At 41.0% G+C, this 25,477-nt stretch overlaps 2 protein-coding genes and 1 long non-coding RNA gene across 5 annotated transcripts in view; 1 reads left to right on the plus strand and 2 right to left on the minus strand.

Annotated features, from left to right (window-relative positions):
- Nucleotides 1-4,348, minus strand: part of XRN1 (5'-3' exoribonuclease 1) — an 87,588-nt gene extending 83,240 nt beyond the window's left edge. For all 3 annotated transcript variants that reach the window (XM_034781941.1, XM_034781940.1, XM_034781939.1), the window contains exon 1: nucleotides 4,207-4,348. In XM_034781941.1, the coding sequence (XP_034637832.1) occupies nucleotides 4,207-4,281 (75 nt within the window). In that variant the 5' untranslated portion in view covers nucleotides 4,282-4,348. The remainder of the gene's footprint in view (nucleotides 1-4,206) is intronic.
- Nucleotides 4,324-7,429, plus strand: LOC117883021. Its single transcript, XR_004647157.1, has 3 exons — nucleotides 4,324-4,794; nucleotides 6,056-6,206; nucleotides 6,582-7,429. It is a non-coding gene; the product is annotated as an uncharacterized LOC117883021 (long non-coding RNA).
- A 2,394-nt stretch (nucleotides 7,430-9,823) lies between these two features.
- ATR (ATR serine/threonine kinase) overlaps nucleotides 9,824-25,477 on the minus strand; it is a 79,262-nt gene continuing 63,608 nt past the window's right edge. Inside the window, exons 42-47 of the mRNA XM_034781938.1 lie at nucleotides 21,172-21,322; nucleotides 17,137-17,293; nucleotides 16,765-16,918; nucleotides 15,491-15,642; nucleotides 11,796-11,901; nucleotides 9,824-10,019 (exon numbers count right to left, since the gene is read on the minus strand). Coding sequence (XP_034637829.1) covers nucleotides 9,846-10,019; nucleotides 11,796-11,901; nucleotides 15,491-15,642; nucleotides 16,765-16,918; nucleotides 17,137-17,293; nucleotides 21,172-21,322 — 894 coding nt within the window. The 3' untranslated portion in view covers nucleotides 9,824-9,845. The remainder of the gene's footprint in view (nucleotides 10,020-11,795; nucleotides 11,902-15,490; nucleotides 15,643-16,764; nucleotides 16,919-17,136; nucleotides 17,294-21,171; nucleotides 21,323-25,477) is intronic.

Below are 25,477 nucleotides of genomic sequence, written 5' to 3' on the forward strand. Positions count from 1 at the left end.
GCTCACAACACACCTGTTAATACATCCCAGAATCATGTTTGCTTTTTTTGCAACAGCATCACACTGTTGACTCATATTTAGCTTGTGGTCCACTATAACCCCTAGATCCCTTTCTGCCGTACTCCTTCCTAGACAGTCTTTTCCCATTCTGTATGTGTGAAACTGATTTTTCCTTCCTAGGTGGAACACTTTGCATTTGTCTTTGTTAAACTTCATCCTGTTTAACTCAGACCATTTCTCCAATTTGTCCAGATCATTTTGAATTATGACCCTATCCTCCAAAGTAGTTGCAATCCCTCCCAGTTTGGTATCATCCGCAAAGTTAATAAGCGTACTTTCTATGCCAATATCTAAGTCGTTGATGAAGATATTGAACAGAGCCGGTCCCAAAACAGACCCCTGCGGTACCCCACTCGTTACGCCTTTCCAGCAGGATTGGGAACCATTAATAACAACTCTCTGAGTACGGTTATCCAGCCAGTTATGCACCCACCTTATAGTAGCCCCATCTAATTTGTATTTGCCTAGTTTATCGATAAGAATATCATGCGAGACCGTATCAAATATAGAGTCAATCAGCCTATGAAAGTTGACCCCCACAAAGAATCAATCTCCTAACCCTACAAAAAAGCCCACGGACTCTCGAATTGTTGACATCAACAAGGCTCCCCAGGCTGTAAAGGACTGTATGGTGCTTTGCAGGCTGGCTCCACAAAGGAAGGGGTGGGTGAGCAAGTAGGTTAATACTAGTCCCTTTCCCTATTCCATCTGGTTCTGCTAGCAGTGGCTGCTGCTGAGTTTCTATTCTAGGAGGACACTAGGGACTTCATAAAGGATATCAGATGATAAATTCTACACACTGATATGAATATGAATAAACGTAGTAATTAAGAGCACTGAGTGAAGAAGAGCGCGCTTCTTTTTGTTCAGCGAGACTATAGTTAAAAGCAACATCCCTGACCCTGGAAAAAAAAGTGGTACAAAAATTAGTTATAAATAACCAGAATGACTGTGTAGATACACGGGGCACTGTGCTAACATTTCAGAGTTCAAGCATTGGCTTATAAAAACATTTTTTTATCTACCTCAGACAGAGCCTCTCTTTCACACAGAACATGTCAACTAATACATTTTAACAGTACTTTTTAGGTGTTGTCTCGACCAGGATTTGAAGGTATGAGGTTAGCACATGTTAGCTAACACAGTAACAAGTTCTTTAAGTCTAGTACAGACAAGGCACTGTATATTTTCAAAGGCTGCTCGCTGGTTATATTAAAAGCCCATTCTAACGATACACTTTTTATCCTACTGTTTCAAAGAAACAACTTAACAGTACAGCCCCAAAGAAGGCATAACTACATGGTTTTCTGCTTAAAAGCAGACTACTCTAAGTGCTCTAAAATCCACCACATGCTTACTTGGATTGTCTTGAAATTTGCTATACCTCGTGGTTCCTAAAAGTTTCCTAGTTCACGTTAATGTAGTCCTCTTCAAACAGGACTACATTAATGTGAACCAGGAACCTCTTAGTTCGTGCCCGCAACACCTAAACAGAGGAGTTACAGCGCAGTACTTTGGTGCACATTCCTATTCAGACCTCCATAGTCTAAACTGCATAGCTGTGTAGACATAGCTGAAGTCTCTACTAATCACTCAACTGATCTCAGTTACTTGGCGTACTTCTTAGCTAATTCATAGCATTCAATGTTCCTTTGGGGAAGCAATACTGAAAAAGTTATTAATGTTACAGTCTGTATCTACAGGTCGGCTTGTGCTCAATTGCTGAACCAAAGAGACTGAAATGCGCATATGTAGCAAGACTCTGTCAACAGCCAGAGAATTTTTTGGCAATCTGTTGTCACAGTAACTGGATGACTCAAGTGGACATGCTGTGACCATTAAACCCATGCACAGCTGAATGTGAGCCCTATCCATGGCAGCTTTCTGAGAATGTGTGTTGTACATGTTCCTTGCTCTTTGCCTGCATTCAGCAGGGAGCTTATTTTGGAATTTTTGTCCTGAGACCAAAATTTCTTGTTTAAGTGCAATATTTTAGTGTGCTCTAATGTTCATGTAGTTTTAAAAAGCAGTTTTCTAAGAGGCTTGTCCCACATTGGGAATGCAACTTTATTTTAAAAGGCATTTTAAACCATTTTTAAGTAAAAGATTCACTTACACTAGGCTATGTTAAGGAACTACTTTAAGAACCATGTTGAATTTTAAACTTTGTTTGGTTCTGTCTACACTTTCTGGCTAAACTATGTTAGAAATTGGTATATTCAGAACCACATTTAAATGAGGAGAGTCTTACGTGTTAAACAATTATGATGCAATAGAAATCAAGGGCCTTGAGTGTACATACATTTGCTCCATGTGGAAGCCAGGTTCAGTTTAATTGAAACCTGTTATTAATCGATGACTTAAGCGAAACTAAAATAAAGCCAGGTCTACACCTAAAAGTTTTGTGGGCATGCTATCAAAAGGCCTAGCATAGACAGTTATACTGATAAAAATAGGGTGCTTTAGCCAATATAGCCTATTTTGCTCATTGAACTGGAATAAACTATACCAGCAGAAGTACTCTTTGGTGGTATAGTTGTATCTTCACTAGAAGGGTTTTGCCAGTATAGCTAAACGAGAAAAGTTTTTTTAATTGTAGACAGCCTCATAAAAACCAAAATAAGAGTGTCTATAAAGCCTTCCGAACTGGTTTAACTAAACAGTTTAAAATCACACCTTATGTTAAGTTGGTGCAACTCTGGGCAGATAAAGTCAAAATGAACAAACAGTTGACTGGGAGTATGATAAACCATCGTTAACAAACACTGTTTTATGCTTTCAACCCTCTCTGAGCATCCAGCATAGACTCTGGTAATTTCGAAGACTAGGATATTACTGCCCCTTTATCTAGGGCAGTGAATCTCAACCTGTGGCCCAACCAGCACACAACTTCAGCCCATGTGACATTCTCAGGGCCATACAGGTAGTATATATATTGTGTGGATGTGGCCCATATAACACAGAGAGCTGCATATGCAGCCCTAAATGATAAAAATGTTGAGAACCACTGATCTAGGACAAGAGATTAGTAGTTTAATTGTCCTTTCATCTTTGAAAGTCTTCTTTTCTGTTTTCCATTCTTTCCTCTTCCTAACTACTTAGGGTTTGTCTACTTGGGGAATTATTCCAGAATAGCTATTCCTGATTAGCTCCATGTGTGGATACTCCTTTTCCAGAATAAGAATGCCTTATTCTGAATTAGTTTAACATGATTTGGAATAAAGCACTCTTATTCTGGAATAAATGCATCCAGACATAGAGCTAATCAGGAATAGTTACTCTGCTTTAAATTCCTACCTTATTCTGAACTAATTTAAATGCATAGACAAGCCCTCCACCCACTAACTATATGATTTTCAACCTCTCTTTAAATTACTTTAAAATAATATGTAGCTATTCTAATAAACATCAACATGCTGACTACAGCAATATATGTCCACGTTTCCTAATCATATAATATTTAGATGTCTACTTTATTTACTTTTAGACCACCCTCAATTACTTACATAGAAGCAGAGTTGGACCAAGGCTAAGCACTTTAAAAAACCCCACCATGATGTTATCTTCTACATCCAAGCAATGCTGTCAAGCAAAACAGCTACATTCTATCTTTTGAAAGGCGCCTTCCAAACGTACCTAGAGGGGTTGCTGGTGAAGCTAGTGGGGGTTGCTAGCAAGTTTATTATGCCGTGTTATAAAAGGCCAAACTAAGAAGCTGCTGAGCTAGACCTAGACGTGTTCCGGGAAAGAAAAATAAATCAACGAACGTAAGCGGGAAGGCGACTAGGAGGCACTGCTCTCCCCATAACGGCAGGGCTGGCACCAGCCCCAGCCTCCCAGCAGCTGTGTTTGCGGAGGCGTGTCAGCGGGGCCCGCCTCAGAGCTCGCTCCCTGGCACCGTGGCCTGCGGGGAACCCTCGGGAGCGGCCTGGCTCCTCACAGGGACGAGGCAGGTCAGCGCAGCGCCAGAGAGCCGGGCACGGGCCCGGAGCCGTTAGCGGTGCCGGGCCCGCGCTGGCTCCCGGCCGCCCTCCGCTGTGAGCTGGCTGCGGCGAAGCACTGGGACACCCTCCCGTACCCGGAGAGCGGCGGGGACAAGGCGGGTGCGCACCCCCCAGCCCGCTACCCCCGGCCCAGCGCGCTCACCTGATGCTCCTTCAGCACCTGGCTGAGGCAGGGATACCGCTCCGAGACCCACCGGTAGAACTTGGGGACCCCCATGGCCGCCGCCTACCCCAGCCCGACCGGACCCAAACAGCCCTTCCCCCACAACTGGCTTCCTTCCGGCGCGTCCTACTGACAGCCAGGCCGCCCAGCCACCACAGAGAGCGGCGCAGAGCGGCTCTACCCCACCCATAGAGACTGAGGCAGAGCAGAGACAGAGCGTCTTTCCTCATAACCTTCTCTCCCCCGCCGACGCTGGGGCAGCGCTGCGGGCAGGTGCAGGTGCTCGCTCCCTCCCCCACCCGCAGGGAGACGAGCCAGCGCAGCCTGCCGGCCGGGCGCCCCCGACTCTCGTGAGTGACCCCACTCTGAATGTGCCGGGGCGTCCTCCGCGCTGGGATAGCGCAGACCTGCCGGGTTAGCCCGTTCGGGGCGGCAAGGGGCCACCTCGTCAGTGAGAGACCCTGTCCTCTCTGCCTCGACCGCCCGTGTAGTAGCCCAAACTCAGACTGCTCCCTGGCAGAATTTCCTGTGCCACTACACCGGCGCTGCGGTTAGTGAGTCGCAAAGGTGAGGTATGGACATGTGAGGTATGGACATCTGTCCACCAGCAGCTGGGCACAAGCATATCCACCAGCAGGCACAAGTTTCAGGGCCGCCCAGAGGTGGGGGCAAGTGGAGCAATTTGCCCCAGGCCCCCTAGGGGCTCAAGCGAGCCCTGGCCCATCAGCCATCCGGGTCTTCGGCATTATTTCGGCGGCAGGGGAGGCCCTTCAGTCGCTCCGGGTCTTCGGCGGCGGGTCCTTCAGTGCTGCCAAAGACATGGAGTGACTGAAGGCCCCCCCGCCGCCAAAATGCTGCCAAAGACCCAGACTGCCACCGGGTGAGTACAAGTGCCACAGCTCCCTTGCTTTGCCCCAGGCCCCTAAATCCTCTGGGCGGCCCTGACAAGTTTGGGTCCATAAGCGGGCAAGGCTCTTTAGCGGCCCATAGCAAGACATCAGCCTAGCGCTGCCAAAGGTACAATGATCTATATGAGCCTCGCAAAACTGGTATGAAAATGTACAAACCCACGTGCCATTCATCCACCTTCCCCTATAATGCTTGTACAAAACCAAACCCCACTCACCCTGGTTGAGTGGAGCTTGCCTATGCTAGGGAAACACCTGAAACTGTTCCCCTGCTTAACAAAGGCCTAAGCAATGCTAAGAGCTCAGCTGCAGGTAACTCAATGGCTACAACTGCTTGGTTCAGCACCATGCTATCTAACCCTGCTGGGAAAAGAGCTAATAAACAGGATGCTGAAAACAGCATTAGCAATCAAGAAGCTTTTCAAAATTTTTCCAGGTGTAGATCAGGCCTGGGGAGCAGAATGTTGCAAGGCAGATCTAAATAAGGAGCTGAGCTAGATATGAACCAAGGACTGGAAGGCTCCCATTAGGTTTCCTGGATCACTGAGTTACTTACACCAGGGATCGGCAATCTTTGGCACACGGCTCACCAGGGTCAACCCTCTGGTGGGCCGAGCCGGTTTGTTTACCTGCCGTGCCCGCAGGTTCGGCTGATCGCGGCTCCCACTGGCTGCTGTTTGCCGCTCCAGGCCAATGGGGGCTGCGGGAAGCGGTGCAGGCCAAGGGATGTGCTGGCCCTGAGAAGTGTCCTGGGACCTTGCTTTGGTCATGTTGTCATGTCACCTGGTACTAAACACCATCTTGGACTTATAATGATTTTCCACTAAAAGGAGGGGCAGGTCAAGACTGGGAAACAAAATTCTATGTAAGGCTGGGAAGTAAATTGATCTTGGTTCACTCTTCACTGAATCCCCACCCAGGATGACAGCTGGAAAGATCTACGAAAGAAAGACAGCGGGGGGAAGATGAACCCTGTCTGGAAAAGGGATCTGGTCTCTGAATATGGTGTCTGAAGATTTAAGCTGCAAGCAGGGTAGCTAACCTGCATTCTGCCCAAAAGCAACATTTAGGGTGAGAAATTACTTCTTGAAACCAGTCTCTAAGATTTTAAGTTTCATATTTGTGTTTTATTTGCTTAGTAATCTGCTTTGTTCTGTTTGCTATCCCTTATAATCACTTAAAATCTGTCTTTGTAGTTAATAAACTTGTTTTTATTATAAAAGCCAGTTTGTGCAATTTATAATTTAAAACTGGGGCAAGAAGTTGTACATATCTTCCTCCCCATTGAGGGAGGGGGTGAATTTATGAGCTTACATTGTATAGAGTTCTCTACAGTGCAAGACATTATTATTTTGGGTTTATACCCCAAAGGAGGTGTGCATGTGAATGTCCAAGCTGATTCCTCCCACACAGAGCTAATCTCAGTGTCTCTGTGTCCACTTGCAGCTGGGTGTGTCCCTACCTGTGTGTATGCCAGAGAAAGCTTGAGGGCCTGGCACAGCTAATACAGGGTGAAGAAACCCAGGTTGGTGGAACTGGCTGAACGAATGGGACCCTAGCACATCAGGTGGCATCCCAGATGGGAGGTCCAACCTGTCACAGTGGGATTGTTTCCAGCTTCTTCCTATCATAGGCACTGGTCATCAGTTGTGGGCAGAAGTTCCTTTTCCCTCCTGCACAGTTGTGCAGAGTGCTGCACAGCATCTTTTACATAGATATCATGGAGGCATCAGCTAGGCTCACACCCAGCAGAAAATACAGCTTTGCAGCATCACTCTGTGCTGGGACTACAGCACAGTGGGTTCCCCTGTAGCTTTTGGTTACTTGGCCTTATGGTTTCCGTTCCCAGGAAGAGGCTACCCTTTCACCAACCTACCCAGAAGGGTTCTCCATTGGCCACCTTAAGGAAGACTGAAGAGGAATTAGAAGGGAAAGGAGAAAATACCAAGGATGAAGGGTACCAGGGAGAGATGAGATATTGAATTGAGAGAAGAAACTAGCATCTGTACACAAGGTTTTGGGGATGACTGCATAAGAAGCAGAGAATGGAGAAGGAAACATCTGAAAAACACACAAATTCCTTTAAAAATTAAAAAAGAGAAAGTAGAGAAACAGAAGGAACAAATAAATAAGGCAATACTGAAGAGGATACAGGTATTTAGAAAAAACAGGGCTCATAAGGGACTGGGTAGAAACTGCATAGTTAACTATAGTTATAGTTCAAACGTATAGATCTTAATCAGAATATGTAAAACAGTATAAGAACCTCCAAGTTAGCTTTAGCTCGACAGTGTTATTTACATTTCAATTTGATGTATCATACATCATCAATTTGATGCATTCAATTTGATGTATCATACACTTATTGTAGTACAAAAATTACCCAGCATAGGATCCAAGTGATGGCATTTTAAAAACAAATATACCTGGAAGCAGGTTTGGGCAAGCTAATGTATTCACAGGACGGCATTAATCCATTTCAGCATCATCTTTAATGTTCTCTTATTTTAGATGACCATCCAGGTTCCCAGGAGAACAATGGCAAAAAGATATTTAGAGTTCTGCATAGTATTTAAATTCAGAGGGGCATTGCAACCTATTTGAAATTCAGATTAACTAGGAATGACTATTTGCATCTGGCTGCAGAACAATAGCTGCTACATTAAGGACTATTACACATGTATACCTGCCTCTTTAACAGAAGAAACTTTCAAAAATTATATACTAGATTTGCCACAATATTTTCTAGCCCAGTGTCGCACAGTTAATACTTCCTTTTTTTATGGATTTAGGAAGCACTCTGGACATTTGTTTCTCCCATCAGTGAAAACTGAATATATTCAAAGACACATTACTTACTTTTGTTTCTAGAAAAACTGTCTCTGACTTGAGTGGGAAATAACAGGGGCTGGAAAATTGCTTCACATGGGAAAACCTACAAGAAAGCAATGCGAAATAGATTTGCCAACAGTGGAGGAAACAAGGGGTTCTGTCCAGATGCTAAAAGCAGGGGGTCCTGTGCCTGAGCAATGTCTCTGAGGGGCTGCTCTTTCTGCAGCAATGGACTCACTGTGCTAAAGATTCCTCTAACCACTTCTCTACGTTTTCCCTTAATAGGGATTCACAGTATGGCAGGCTGGGGCAAGGACGTTGGTGCAGCTTCAGGATACATTAACATTTTGGCAGATTTCCCACATTATGGTTTGGTCATGAGTTTGCCCCTCCCCACCAACAAAAAGATTTCTATGGTGTGAAGGGACAGTAACACAAAGGCCCCTCAATCCCTTTACTTTCAGAAGGATGGAGATCCAGCATGTGTGGAGGGGCTATTATGTGCACAGATCCCAAGGAATGATTCTCTCCATTATAATATATTATTCCTACTGCACCATATATGTTCATGACACTTCACAGACAAATTCTAGATCTCTGCCCCAAAGATCTTAATTTAAGTTAGATAATACATATGCAAAGAGCAGGGAATTAGAATACAGGCCATCTGATTACTTTAATTCAGATTATGTATGCACCTTGTAATTCTAGGTGGGGTTTTTTTGGTGGGGGTGGGAAATGGGAACAGTAGAGATGGAGTGTTATTTTCAAATGGTGCTCAGGGGCAATAATGGTCATAGTATAACACATTTCATTCTATTTGGGTTCTTAGTGGAAGGCTATAAAAAGTGTTTCTGTGTGGGCTGAGGACTTTCTCAAAGTAAGGGGGGGTTGAGTGCACAAAATGATGTTTTCTAGCATAGGGGAGGGGTGTAAAAACAAGAAAGTACAAGTAAAAGAAGGAAATTAAGGGCATGAATGATCTCAGTCACTTCAGAAGGCTAAATCAGGAAATGCTGTTGTCTTCAATTGGAGGAGTTTGTGTGTTATAAACCTGCCTCTTGGTGACACACACCATATTATGCTCTACCGGGTGGTTTAGAGGAAAGAAAATAGGTCAAACAGGTGCTACTAGTTGATACAATAGTTTGAAATGCCTGAGGGCTTCCCATGAGCAATAGCAAAACTTCACAGAAATCTAGGTGAGAATGAATATCTTGCAAAAAAGTTTCTAATTTTGGAAAAACCCTCTGAAATAGGTACATGAATACAGTTACAGCTAAAAATCCCATTTCAACCATGTTGATATAAAATTCCATTTTATATACATTCTCTTTTTTAATATCAACTCTTGTCTCCTACAAAAGAAATTAATTAGAAACAGAATAAGTTTATCTCCCTCCCTTAAAAATATATATATATAAAAAACATTTTATAAAGCTAATTTGACCCTGCTTAGATGTGGGAGTATACATACACATTCATAAATATTGTAGATGAATGCAAGTATATAGGAAACCACACACCTGCATCATTGAGATGACTGTATATTCTGTTTAGTAGTTCATTTATTGTATTCTGTATACATAAAACAGTCTCCATAAATACAAATATCTATGTATAAATGTATGTATCTTCAAACTCATACAATGCAATGAGTGCATTTATATATGTATACAACATACACAGCATATGTACTACAACTATATAGTATATATTACATAGACTGCATATTCAGTTGCAATATAGATATGCCCAAAATCAGAAATCAACAAAAGTAGTAATTGTAGAAAATATTACAGTGACTAAAAGAATTCAACAACGTTTTGTTTAAAAAAAAAAAAAAATTATAGCAGCATAAGTTGTGAAGGCAGTATTTCACATATATGGAGCCCAGCCCATGTACATCTGGCAGAGCAGGTTCTCATTGTTTGCTTCTTGAATAAGGTAATGAACATGCCCTTCAATAGACAAGGGCAATCCTTTTACCCGGTTCCTAGTCTTAATCACACCCTGCAGCCGCTGTTCTATGTCAAGAACATGAGTCTTGGCCTACGAACAAGGAAAAAGAAAACTTAAAATTCATATGTCCATACATTTGTCACATCTGTAACAGAAACCGTTCCTGTTCTTCCAAATAAAATTTTGGACAATTACAGCATGTATTCCAGATCCCACATAAACAGATTTAATATACAAATATCTATGAACTTTTTCTGAAAATAGTTTGAAGAAAATGAACAAAGTAAATCATTCTCAAGGACTGACTGCTTGTTGGGCAAGCTATAGCCTTAGCATTACTTTTACAACAAGACCTTATCAAAGATTGAATAAGCTATTGCACCACCTCTTGAAACAGGTAGCAATGAAATGTGGTTTATTCTATATAAATCCTTTCATTATCACAATATGCATATGGCTCAGTAACACAGAGGCCAAGAGTCAACTGTAGTCAAAAAAGTATGTTCCAGAAAACGTTCAAACATATTATGTTCAGAAAAGCAATTTTTTACCTGAAAATGGTGGGGTGTTTTTTTTGTTTGTTTGTTTGTTTTTTGACTGATCTAATGTGGGCCAGATTGGAAGAGTTTTCCTCTGATGTCAAAAAATGAGTCTGCAAGTATGAACCAGACTTGAGCCAAATAAAGTATTTTGACTAATTCTCAACAATGAAAACAGGCAAAACACACAACTATTATGCCATACACATACACTTACACTGAAAGAAGCTATATATTCCTTAAAAGATCACTCATTCATTTATCTTGTATATTGTACAACACACAAAAAACTACATTAAAAGAACAATAAGACTGTAAGGTCAAGCTCTTAAGAGTTAGGAAATGCCAGAATTAAAGTTGGCTGTACAAACTTACTTCAGTCCCCTTATACTAACTCAGCCCCATTATGATACAGACTTTAATTACATGCTTGATGCTGCTCACATACCCTTTCCCCCCCACAGGATCTCATATCTTGGAATCTCTTGCTTACATTATCCAAATTTAGATCATGAACTCTAGCCAGCGTCCCCATAAGGCACAGAAATTTTTAAGACAATCCATGTAAGCATGTGAATTTTACAGTACTTAGAAGAGTGGACCTTTGAACAGACAATGCTGCTCAACCATAACTACTGCAGAACTGTTGCATCCGAAGAAGTGAGGTTTTTACTCACGAAAGCTTATGCCCAAATAAATCTGTTAGTCTTTAAGGTGCCACCAGACTCCTTGTTGTTACTGCAGAGCTGGCACTCCCGAATAATGTTCTTTAAATGTAGTTTTATGTGTATAACTTGCTAGGTTGTTAAAAGAGCAAGAGACTCCATTCCAGACTCTGAGCCAGAGACTGGGTTCCATTCCAGACTCTGGAGGGGACTGTGCTCTACTGGGTTAAGATACACTGATGGCAGAAACAGCGGAATCTATAGCACAGACAGGGCTCAAATGGCATCATCACCATGTCATCTAGTAGCTTTGGATAACGTGTTGGTAAAAATGCATGAGCCCTCTCTACACTAAGCTTCCATGACAGATGGAGCTGCACATACGGGTCCTAATTTTACCAGTATAGACACAGCCTTAGAGAATGATGCTAAAAAGGTACAGTAGGTCTCATGAAGGTTTTTATTGAAATATCAGTCTCATATTTTAAGGATTAAACAACAGCAAAGAGATATTTAATAAAAAACAGCTGGAATAGATTTAGAAGAAAAAAACCCAGGAAAGTAAAGCTCTGCATAAATTAGAACAAAACAATTGATGATACAGTGAAATATAAAATAATGAAATGTTAGTTCTAGAGTAGATCAAACTTCTTGCAACTGACCTTTTCATTGACAACTTCCCCAGTTTCATTCACCTGTGCTTTTGTATTACCCTTCACTGGTTTACTCCACTCTACAAGGGGATCGTGGATAAAAGTCTTCAAGACACTAAAAACATACAAACAAAATAAGTGTTCATTATGTGGGAAAAAGGATTACTTATAAACTTCTTTTGACCATGAAAAATTAAATAGAATCTTTTGACTATTAACTTTAATTTTTAAAATGCAAGACACTTTTCCTGTTTGCTAAAATAAAACATTACTGCTTAATATTCATAATTAATCATCTATAATTCTTTATTTCCTAAAGGAAGGAAAAACATTAATGAAGCCCCTCCTTTTATTTTAAAGAGTCTATTTCCTTTACAGTTCTCTCCACAGTATCACTACTGGTAATTTCATAAAGGTTAGCTTTGTCCATGACTGCAGTCATAAACAACACAATTATTCTTTTGAATCTGATCTTGTATCCTCTAACAGCAGCTTTTGCAATTAAAATAACAGAGCAGCATACCTTTCAGAAGGCAGTAAAAATAATGGCTTTATTACTCGTCTGGATAGGTTAGTGGAACAGTAATGTAACTGACAGCCCTCAGAACATGAGCTATCTTCCATGTTTCTCTGAGTAAAGATCTTAAATGTGTTCTCAAGTTAATGAACAGTCTAGTGAAATATGTAGCAAGTGTGTGGCAACTCCAGGAAGTAAAAGCAGATTATAGAACATCCAATTTAAGCATGAATCCTCTACAGACTCAGTCTGTATTACAATTAATCCATCATGATTTAAATATTGGCAGGCCAAATGCTCAGAAATGGGATACAAGCACAAAGGAATAAAGACACTCTATGCCTGTCATCACTACTGCGCATCACGGATTCAACTCACAATGGATCAAATTTTGGTGCCCTTAACCAAACAAAACTAACATTTATTTAATGGCTATTTTGTATAACGAAGGACTCCACCGTTTGGCTCCAAGTGAATATTAAATATAAAAATTGCCATTTTAATGTAGGGTTACCATATTTTGAGTGTCCAAAAAGAGGACACTCCACGGGGCCCCGGCCCCGCCCCAACTCCACCCCTTCCCCAAAGTCCCCGCCCCAACTCCGCCCCCTCCCCTGCTTCCTGCGAACATTTGATTCGCGGGAAGCCTGAAGCAGGTAAGGGGGCGGGGGAGGAGGCGCGGACCAGTCTGGCCCCCCCGGCCTCTCCAGCCTGGGTCGGCTCAGGCCCTTGGGTGCCGGCCCCGGGCCCGGCCCCGCCCCCCGGCTCAGCACCGCCTGCCTGGCCCCGCCCCCCGGCTCAGCACCGCCGGCCCCGCCCCCTGGCTCAGCACCGCCGGCCCCGCATGTCCCGATTTTCCCGGACATGTCCGGCTTTTTGGGATTTCCCCCCGGACGGGGATTAGAAGCCCAAAAAGCTGGACATGTCCGGGAAAATCCGGACGTATGGTAACCCTATTTTAATGAGAACTGCTACCCTTCATAGCTCCCCAAAAATTCTTTCAATAAGATTACTACTATCTGTTGCTAGCTTTAAAAAACACATGAAACTCTTTTACATAATGTTTTCTAGAGAAAAATTAAATGATTCTTTTAACATGCAACAATACCACCACAAACAAAATTAACAATTGTTAAAGAGAACTGAAGAAAACCTGTCGTCAAATCAATGGTCTCCATTTTTCCCCTATGCCTGGACTTCAGTTTGAAAAAATGTGGGAGTCAGCATTCAGCCAAATTTTTATGCCACTTGTGATAGAGGTGCATACTGTTTAATGTCTAAAACAATACAGTGAAACCTACACTAAGAATCATCTCCACGCTGACTTATGCAACCATTGAAAATTATCCAAGGTTTTCAGTACAGTTCGTTTGTGCCTTAGAAAGTCACCTGGTACGAGGTAACTTTGTTTTTGCTGTTCCATTGGGTAATGGTGCAAGATGGACTTCATGGTATCTGTTTTGAAGGTATTTTATCCTTATTTTGGACTTGGAATGTATAACTAATCCTGCACAGACAACACTGAAATATGGGTTGAAGCAACTTCAGGATGTGTGTTACTAGAGCAAGACCATACACTCAAGCCAAAAGTTTAGAAATTTTAAAATGTTGGACCCACTCTCAGGGTGAGAAGGCTACTAAGAAAGTTTCAGTTTTACACTCCAGAGTAGCAGCAGATAATGGGTCAGATCTTTTGCAAGCCTCTTTGCCCTGAACTAGGTGACTGTGACGCATAGCTAGAAAGGGTTAAACATCCTGCAAAATAAATAACCCTCAAAAGACATGTGGGGAGATAATGTGTGTGTTTTTGTGTATTTACATATGTATGAGTAGGGTCAACAATGTAATCAACAGTCCCTGTCTATGCTGTATTCTGATAATTCAGAGGTCAAAAGAACATCCTATCATTTAAATGAATTGTAAACCTGGGATATCTCTGTATTCATCTCTCTTTGAAATGTATAACAAATAATCTGTGAATGGTGGAGGAACAAGCAAACTTCCTTATGTTAATTCTATACTTAAGTACCGGTGATGGACCTCCTTCAAAGTCATGCTAATTACCTTTTGAACTCCCAACTCCTCAAAAGACATGAAATTGTATAAAAGATCCTTGGGTCCTGATTCTGTCATCTCAGATCTGCTTAGGCTTCATCAGGGGAAGTTTGAGTCACAAGACTGAGGTCCCCATTATGCTGGTTCGCCCTGAATATGAGATTTGGACATTGGACTATAACCTATGAACTATTTCTGAAAGAACTCTTTGCAACTACAAAGCTCACCATCTATCCTATGAATCTGAGCCTCAGTGAATTGAACTCATGTCTAGATGTATATATTGATCTTCTAAACATACTCTTTTTCTGTTTTTAAATAAATTTTAGTTTAGTTAATAAGAATTGGCTGTGTATTTGGGTAAGAGGTGAAACATTCATTAACCTGAGAGATAATGTGTCCAATCCTTTGGCAGAACCTTTTCTTTTATATGATGAAATAAGATTTACAGAAATTTTCATCGTATCTGACATGGATATCTGGATGGAGGCCTGAGGCTGGATCACTTTAAGGGAACTGTGTTGTTTGGACTTCTGAGTAATGAGTAAGGTAATAAAGAAGCTGTTTTATGCTGGCTTGGTAAATCTAAGTAGTGGAATATCCACCAGCTTTATGGGGATTGTCTGCCCCACTCTTTGCAGTTCACCCTAATTGAGTGATCATAGCTGGCTCCCATTGGGACCTCGGTCACCGTGACTTACAGCTTTCTCAAACAGGCAGCCAAGGATTCCCCCAGTACCTGAGAAGAGCAATGCAGCTGAGGATCTAGCTCAAAAGAACTAAGCAGAAGAGGGTTAAAGCAGAGACAATTTGAGGTAAATAAAAACTAAAAGTTATATTTTGAGAACAACCAGAAGTTTAGTTTAAGACAGTAAAACTTCTATCCACAGTAAACCTTGGTACTTTTTCTTATTACTAGTTAGAAAGTAACTCTACAGTTAACAAAATGTGTTGACTAGCTATACAGTTTTATACATAAAGTGCATGTCAGACTCAATCTGTGCTACTGGAAAAGAAGTTTTTTCTCTCTCCAAAATAACTGGCTCAGGGACCAGCAGTTAACATTTCAAGTTTATATCATAAACTAGATAATTTTATAATAAAAACCTCTTAAAGATGGATTGCTATGTACCTCATTAGAGGTTCTCTCTGATCACGCATTAGCCTCATTGTGACTTCACAAGCTCTTCGGAAGAGACCTTCTGTTCCCATTGGACCCATTCCATTGACCATATTATGAGTGAGGCGAAAAGGTACAATTTCTGGAACGTCAAAAGTTTCCCCCTGCAAATTAATAAAAAGTTAATTAAATCTGAAATTAACTTCAGAACAGTTTTTCTGATTTATTATTTCTATCAAATTTCTTTTCCAAATTGTATGTCAGACCACTGCAGGCCAAACAACTAACTTATCTTGCCTAACTATTGCCATTAGAGTAAACCAAATTCAGGTGATTCTGGCATAGAATTGAATTGGGTTATGTCAGCATTGCTTCTGGAGGTCTCATCCTAGCTAGCAGACATTTGGCCATATCACAAGTCCATCTCACCATTTAGGAAAATTTGGCATGAGCAAAGGATTGATATGGGATATAGAATAATAAAGGTGACAAAGACTAGGAGTTTGGTGAAAGATTGATGAGAACTACCAAAAATTCTTTAATGTTTTCTGTTTTAAATCATACACCAGCTTTCAAGATTTAAATTTTATCTTTGTTCCACCACCTCAGGCAAGTTCTGATGATAGTTTTAAAATCCTCACTATTCTCATAATTTATAGATACATAGTCAACACATTTTGTTTTAAAAACAAGGTTGAATAGAACCAACAAGGCCAAATGGTTGGCACTGAAGATTTAACAGGGCAACTAGCTGAACAGGACCCATATTACATATTTCTGAATTAAGCCAAACACCAACTAGATTGTCCAATAGAAATACCAAAACCCATTCTGGCCACAGTTAAAAAGAAAACGCCACTTTCTTCCTCGGCAAATTCTCTTTTGAGTGACTGATGTACAAAACTACATTATTCACAACAGCAGTGACAGACAGAAAGAAAGAAAGACTAATTGGAATGTTTTGTAAACATCGAGCAAGTACTCTGACGTGTGCTGAGATTTTAGTGCATCCAAAGAACGCTCATGTGATGCTGCCTGAACAAAAGACTGCTTTAATTATCACGGCATATAGGACAATAATGCCTTTGGGTAAGATTTTTTTTCCATTGGCTATATAGGTTTATATACTCTAAAGCATCTGAATAGGAAACACAATGATATATGATTATCATGATAAATATTCTGAGTCTCAAAATAAAAGAAATACTGAAAAAGCAGGAGAGATTTGTGGATTTTGAACTTACAAGTATTTAAAAAATAAACAAAATCAGCAAGACTTTTCCTACCTTATTGAACAAACAGTTGAAGTCCACATGCACACATTCACCAGTCAAAGAATCAAAAAGAATATTTTCACCATGGCGGTCTCCCAAGCCCAGTATGTAACCAACCATTGACATCACTGCAGTGGAACGACAATAGGCTGATCTGCTACTGTACCTACAGAAAATAAGGATCCAATGTAAAAACCTAGGATCACTTGCCCTTGCACAACCTTTTAGACAATTTAGAGCTTTTAAATAGCTTTTGTGTTCTATGTGAAAAGCTCCAGTCTTATTTTGCTTAGTACATATTTCATTTTCTATCTGCTTTATCTTCATTTACATTTTGTGAAAATAAACTAGTGTCATTAAGCTAACGTGATCACAGCAACTGACCATAAAGTAGGATCAGGGAATGTTCTCAGAAACCATTCATGAAAAATAGGAGGATGTCGGGGCAGAAGAGTTTCTTTGAACATTTTCAGCTTTTCAGATAAAGGTGCTGACTTCGGAAGCATGTGTTGCCGTAGCTCCTTTCCAGTCATATAGACTCCTGTAAAAGATTTCAATCAGATGTAACAAACCAAGTCTTATTATATAGTCTCCCCAACTACTATTTAGAGTTCATCAAGTGTAGCTTAAAATACCAAAATTAGAAGAGGTTTTACTGTTTTAATTAAATTAATATTTAAAAAGTATTGGAAACTCAGGAAAAAAGGCAGCTGTGCAAGCACATTACAAATTCAGATCTTGGCTGAGCCAGGTTACATGAAGTAAACAAATTCCCTTCCACAATAAAATCCCTATGATCCATCAATCATGCCAGCTGACACATGTGAAAGACAAAGCCTCTATTGTCATCTGCAGCTCAGAAAATTTTGAGTGCTGTGTGGTTGACCCAGATGAAGTACAAAAAAAGTAGGGCTGTCAAGCGATTAAAAAAAATAATCGTGATTAATCGCGCTTTTAAACAACAATAGAATACCATTTTTTTTTAAATATTTTTGGATGTTTACTACATTTTCAAATATATTAATTTCAATTACAACACAGAATACAAAGTGAACAGTGCTCACTATATTTTTGATTACAAATATTTGCACTGTAAAAAACAAAAAAATGTATTTTTCAGTTCACCTCATACAAGTACTGTAATGCAATCTCTTTATCATGAAAGTTGAATTTACAAATGTAAAATTATGTACAAAAAAAACTGCATTCAAAAATAAAACAATGTAAAACTTTAGAGCTTACAAGTCCACTCAGTCCTGCTTCTTGGTCAGCCAATACTCAGACAAACAAGGTTGGTTACAATTTGCAGGAAGTAATGCTGCCTGCTTCTTCTTTACGTCATCTGAAAGTGAGAACAGGCATTCACATGGCACAGTTGTAGCTGGCGCTGCAAGATATTTACGTGCCAGATGCACTAAAGATTCATATCTCCCTTCATGCTTCAACCACCATTCCAGAGGACATGCTTTCCATGTTGATGATGGGTTCTGCTCTATAACGATCCAAAGCAGTGCGGACTGACGCATGTTCATTTTCATCATCTGAGTCAGATGCCACCACCAGAAGGCTGATTTTCTTTTTTGGTGGTTTGGGTTCTGTAGCTTCTGAGTTCTGTAGCATCAGAGTGCTGCTCTTTTAAGACTTCTAAAAGCATGCTCCACACCTTGACCCTCTCAGATTTTGGACGGCACTTCAGATTCTTAAACCTTGGGTCGAGTGCTGTAGCTATTTTTTTTAATGAGCATCATCAGCATGGAAGCATGTCCTCTGGAATGGTTGCCAAAGCATGAAGGGGCATACGAATGTTTAGCATATCTGGCATGTAAATACCTTGCAACGCCAGCCACAAAAGTGCCATGCCAACCCCTGTTCTCACTTTCAGGCATCCGAAGAAGTGGGCTGTAGTCCACGAAAGCTTATGCTCTAATAAATCTGTTAGTCTCTAAGGTGCCAAAAGTACTCCTGTTCTTTTTGCGGATACAGACTAACACGGCTGCTACTCTGAACATTGTAAATAAGAAGCAGGCAGCAGTATCTCCCGTCAAAGTAAACAAACTTGTTTGTCTGAGCGATTGGCAGAATAAGAAGTAGGACTGAGTGGACCTGTAGGCACTAAAGTTTTACACTGTTTTGGTTTTTGAGTGCAGTTATGTAACAACAACAAAAATCTGCATTTATAAGTTACACTTTCACAATAAAGAGTGCACTTCAGTACTTGTATGAGGTGAATTGAAAAATACTATTTCTTTTGTTTATTATTTTTACAGTGCAAATATTTGTAATAAAAATAATATAAACTGAGCACTTTGTATTCTGTGTTGTAACTAAAATCAATATTGAAAATGTAGAAAACATCCAAAAATATTTAATAAATTTCAATTGGTATTCTATTGTTATAAGTGCAATTAATTGTGATTAATTTTTTTAATTGTGACTAATTTTTTTTAGTTAATGATGTGAGTTAACTGCAATTAATTGACAGCCCTAAAAAAAAGTTTTTCCAATGGCCAACTATGATTTTATGAGGCTGCTCAATGTAAAGTTAAGTTTGTTGAAAAGCAAAGGGTTCTGATTTTTCACTGGAAAGTCATTGTGGCAGTTAATTTGATAAATGATAAAGATTAAAAACAAGTATAATAAAAATGACAAGCAAAAATTAAGAATGGACATAAAACCTAAGACAAAAGAAAAGCCAAGCATTATTTTATTGCTTAGTACTGTACACATATTCCTTTTAATGACAATGAGCTTCAGCAGCAGTACTAGTGCCATAAGAATGGATTAAGAATATTTAATTCTCAGCACTAAAAGAAAGCCACATTAGGTTTATCTTTGTGATGCCCTGAAAAACATTAATAGCAAGTTTAGATATTCTTGCATTTATGAGTACAACAAAAAATCTGCCAATGGTGTGCTGGTAATGGCAAAATACAATCTGCTGCATCTTCCCAGCATTCAGGACAGGATAAAGAAATTTCTTACAAGATAATTTTCTTTCTGCTAGAAGCTTCTCTCCTCATTCATAACAAATGGGAAATTCCTTCTGGAGGCTTCAGTTGAAGGTCAGGGCTTAGTCCTGGAGCCTCTCGCAACAACACTGGAACATCTCCAAAGTCCACAGATGAGAGCCATTACCCATTTGTTATGAATTAGAAGAGAAGCTCGGCAGCAGAATGAAATTATCACACCTTCTACAGCTCAGTTTTGTCTAGAAGTTTGGGGTCTGATCACTTGCTTTCTGTCTCATTTACTGAGAGCTACAATCCCATCCAAACAAAGGCAGCATAAATCAGCCACATATAACTCCAGGTTTGAGAGGTACTGTATAGCCAAGTAAGATAATGCATCACAGAGCTCATTTTTGCCTAAAATGTATAAATCTAAAAAGATTTTCTATAAGCGTGTAATGGGGCGTATCAACCCTGCACTGGTACAGCAGGGGTTAACCCTTCTCTTTTAGCTGAGGAGGCCACACTCCCCCAGCTCTGCTGGGGATGCTCCAGATGGAAGCAGGATATAAAACCCAGCAGAGCAGCTCAGTCTGGGCTGACCTCCGTGGGGAAGGAGGTGTATTGCTAGCTCCTGAGGGAGGACCGCCTGCACTCCAAGACATGGAGGCCAACCAGTCAGAGACGGACCCTGACACACTGGCATGGGACATTGCAGAGAGGGGAGAGACCGGAGAATTCCTGAGATAGAGAACCCCAGACACTTGGGTAGGAAGTAACCCAGGGAAGTTTGGCAGGGAAACAGTTACAGAACTGGACCAAGGCTCGGTGTGCTTTGTTTGGAGTTCTGCCGAGCTGGTGGCGGGCAACCCCGCCATCTATAGGGCCCTGGGTTGGGACCCAGTGAAGAGGGCGGGCCCAGGTCCCCCTATCCTGGCCACCACCCACCCCAGAGTGCTGATCCCGCTCACCAGTATTACGGACTCTGGCCCTAAGCCGCACTGCCTTGAGAGAGGGCCGTATCACCGACTCTGGCCATTGGGCTGCACTGCCCCAATAGTAAGGGCGATAGTACGGACTCTAACCATTAGGCTGCACTGCCCTGACAGCAAGGGGCTGAAGTATTAACTCTGGCCATTGGGCCCCGTTGCCCTGTGATTAAGGCTGTATTACAGACTCTGTCCACTAGGCCGCACTGCCCTGAGAGTAAGGGTTGTATTAAGGACTAAGGCCACAAAGCCGCGCTGCCCTGAGACATGGGACAGCCCTTCCAACTCAACAGGGGGCTGTGATGCACCCCAACCCCCCCCCCCCCCCCGGGGGGGGGGGGGGTGCCCCCCCCCCCCCCCCCCCCCCGGGGTGATGAGGTGTATCAGCCCCGCGACAACAACATATGTATCTCTACTTTATCTCATCTCATTGCTCTTTGTCTGTCCCCCTCACATGAATTTTTATATACAAGTTTTTTTACCCTTCTCCTTGTACAGTTTGATCAGGATATTTCTTAAGCCAGCCGTGTTGTTCACCCATTCAATTATCCCACATTCATCATTTAGTGGAATAACTGCATAGGTTCGAATATGCAGTTCTCGCCTACGTGACTCGGCATCCTTTCTTAAGCACTATTTATAAAACAAAATAAATAACATTACCAAATATCATCACAAACACAAGATCAAAATAAACTGATAACTTTAACCAATTTGTCCCGCTGGGGTGGGAACCCCAGTTATTAGAAAGAGCAAGGTAATAATAATGGGGGAATTTGATTATTAGAAATATAAATAGTTGTGTTTCTGATGACCAGAAGAACCACATGGTAAATGGCATGCGGCATACTAAGGTTGTAGATCTCATGAGACAACTAGATAGACTTATGTGCAATGCTAGGGAGGAGCCAATAGTCCTGGTACATTTAGTTACGAATGACATAGGAAAAGGTAGGAGAGAGGTCCCAGAGGCCAAATTTAGGCTGCTAGTAAGAGATTAAAGCGCAAGACCTCCAAGGTAGCATTCTCTGCAATGCTTCCAGTTCCATGCACAAGGCCAGAAAGACAAGCAGAACTGCAGGGACTCAATGTGTGGATGAGATGATGGGGTAGGGAGGAGGGTTTTAGATTTACTAGGAGCTGGGGAACCTTTTGGAAAAGGAGCAGCCTATACCGGAAGGATGGGCTCCATCTCAATCAAAATGGAACCAGGCTGTTGGCATGTAAAATTAAAAAGGTTGTAGATGATTTTTTTAAATCAAGAGCTGGGGGAAAGCTGACAGGTGTGGAGAAGCATATGGTTTGGGAGGAGACATCCCTTAGGGATGAATTTATTAAAAGAGGAACTCTATATCCTAGTAAAAAGGATAGGAAAGAAGTTGGTAAAGTACACGTAGGAGCTAGTGAGGAATAAGCAAACATAAAAAAGAGTCCCATTTAAATACAACACATGAAGGCAAGCAACTGAATATTGACAAAATGTACAAGTGCCTATATACAAATGCTAGAAGTCTAAATACTAAGATGGTGAACTAGGGTGCCTAGAATTAAATGAGGATATTGATATAGTAGGCATCACAGAAACCTGGTGCAATGAGGATTATCATCAATGGGACATGGTAATACCAGGATACAAAATATATAGGAATGTCAGAGTAGGCTGTGCTGGTCGGGGAGTGGCACTATATGGGAAAGAAAGCGTAGAGTCAAATAAAGTAAAAATCTTAAATGAATCAAACTGTACCACAGACTCTCAAAGGAAAGAAATTCCATGCTTGAACAATAAGAGTATAGCAATAGGAATATACTACCAAACACTTGACCGAGATGGTGACAGAGTCTGTGAAATGCTCTGGAAGAGTAGAGAGGCTACAAAAACAGAAAACGCAATAATAATGGATGATTTCAATTATCCTCATATTGACTGTCACCTCAGGGATACAGAGATAAAATTTCTAGACAATATAAATGCCTGGTTCTTGGAGCAGCTTGTCCTGGAACTCACAAGAGGAAAGGCAAGTCTTGATTTAGTCCTAGGTGGAGCACAGGATCGGGTCCAGGAGGTGACAGTTGAACTGATCAGTGATAGTGTCCATAATGTAATTAAATTTAAACATCCGGGAGGAGGGGGACAGAAGGGTGCCAAAGAAACTACCACAGGAACATTTAGCTTCAAAAAGGGGAACTATACAAAAATGAGCAAGCTAATTAAATGGGAATAAAAAGGAATAGTAACAAGGGTGAAATACCTGCAAACGGCATGTAGACTATTTAAAAACCACCACCACAGAGGCTCAAACTAAATGCATACCCCAAATAAATAAAAACCCCCAAAAACAGTAAGACGACAAAAAATGCCACCATGGCTAATCAGCAGAGTAAAAAAGGTGGTTAGAGGCGAAAAAGTATTCTTTAAAAATTGAGAATTAAATCCTACTGAGGAAAATAGAAAGGAACATAATCCTGGAAAGTCAAGTGTAAAAGTCTTATGAGGCAGGCCAAGAAAGAATTTGAAGAGAAAAATTTTAAGTACATCAGAAGCAGGAAGCTGGCCAATCAGTCATTGGGGCTATTGGGCAGTTGAGGTGCTAAAGGAGCACTGAAGGATGACAAGGCCATTGAAGTGAAGCTAAATGAATTCTTTGCATCGGTCTTCATTGCAGAAGATGTGGGGAAGATTCCCACACCTAAGCCATTCTTTACAGGTGACAAATCTGAGGAACTGTCACAGACTGAGGTGTCAATAGAGGAGGTTTTAGAACAAACTGATAAACTAAACAGTAATAAGTTACCAGGACCACATTCACCTAAGAGGTCAGAAGAAACTATCGCAGAACTAGTAACTATGGTATGTAACCTATCCCTTAAAATCAGCCTCTGTACCAGATGACTGGAGGATAGCTAAGGTAATATGATTTTTTTTAAAAGGCTCCAGAGGCAAAACTGGCAATTACAGGTCAATAAAGCCTAACTTCAGTACCAAGCAAACTGGTTGGAACTATAGTAAAAAACAGACTTATCAGAAACAAACACAATCTGTTGGGGAAGACACTCCCTTTGTAAAGGAAAATCATGCTTCACCAATTTATTAGAATTCTTTAAGGGTGTCAACAAACACGTGAAACAGGGTGATCCAGCTGATGTAGTGTACATGGATTTTAAGAAAACCTTTGACAATATCCCTCACCAATGGCTCTTAAGCAAATCTCGGCTTGTCTACATTAGCACTTTACAGTGCTGCAACTTTCTCGCTCAGGGGTGTGAAAAAACACCCCTCTGAGTGCAGCAAGTTTCAGCCCTGTAAAGCACCAGTGTAGTCAGTGCACCAGCGCTGGTAGCTACGCCCCTCGTGGAGGTGGGTTTTTTTAAGAGCGCTGGGAGACCTCTCTCCCAGCGCTCTGCTGCGACTACACAAGACACGTTAAAGCGCTGCTCCGGCAGCGCTTTAACATTGCCAGTGTAGACTAACCCTAAGCAGTCATAGGAGAAGAGGGAAAGTCCTCTCATGGATCAGCAACTGGTTAAAAGATAGGAAACAAAGGGTAGGAATAAATAGTTTTCAGAATGGAGAGTGGTAAATAGTGGGGTCTCTCAGCAATCTGTACTAGGACGATTGCTGTTCAACATATTCGAAACGATCTGGAAAACAGGGTGAACACTGAAATGGCAAAATATGCAGACTATACAATAAAATTACTCAAGATAGTTAAATCCAAAACAGAACGCAAAATATTTCAAAGGGATCAACAAAATGGCAGATGAAATTCAATGCTGATAAGTGAAAATTTAGTGAAAATTAACAGTAAACATAATCCTAACTATACATACAAAATGATGGGGTCTACATTAGCTGTTACCACTCACGGAAGATATCTTGGAGTCATTGTGGATAGATCTTTGAAAATATCTGTTCAATGTGCAGCAGTAGTCAAAAAGCTAACAAAATATTAGGAACTATTAGGAAAGGGATAGATAATAAAAGAGACAGTATCATAGCATTACTATATAGATCCATGGTATGTCCACACCTTGAATACTGCATGCTGGTATGCATGGTCACTCCATTTAAAAAAAAAGATACATTAAAATTGGAAAAAGTCCAGAGAAAGGCAACAAAAATGATTAGGCATATAGAACAGAAAGCTTATGCTTAAATAAATGTGTTAGTCTCTAAGGTGCCACAAGTACTCCTCGTTCTTTTTGCTGATACAGACTGACACGGCTACCACTCTGAAACCTAAAAAGCCTGGCACTGTTCAGCTTAGACGACTAAGGGGTGATTTGATAAGAGGTCTATAAAATTGTGAATGGTCTAGAGAAAGCAAATAGGAAATTTATCCTTTCACATAACACAAGAATTAGGGCCACTTGATTAAATTAATAGGCAAACAAAAATTAAAATTAAAACAAAAAAAGGTAGTACTTTTTCACAGAACATATGGTCAACATGTGGAACTCATTGTCAGGGGATGTTGTGAAGGCCAAAGTATAATTGGATTCAAAAGAGAATTAGATAAGTGAATGGAGGATAGGTCCATCAATGGCTACTAGCCAAGATGGTCAAGGATGCAACCCCATGCTCTGGATGTCCCTAATCCTCTGACTACCAGAATCTGGGCCTAGACAACAGGGGGTGGATCACTCAAAATTGCTCTTTTCTGTTCATTCCCTCTGAAGTATCTGGCACAATCAATAGACAGGGCACTAGGTTAAATGGACCACTGGTCCAACCCAATATGGCCACTCTTATGTCTACATCTAAATTTCCCCCACCATAAACTAGGGTTT

The sequence above is a fragment of the Trachemys scripta genome, chromosome 9 (assembly GCF_013100865.1).
Source record: "Trachemys scripta elegans isolate TJP31775 chromosome 9, CAS_Tse_1.0, whole genome shotgun sequence".
In the NCBI taxonomy this organism is placed as follows: Eukaryota; Metazoa; Chordata; order Testudines; family Emydidae; genus Trachemys; species Trachemys scripta.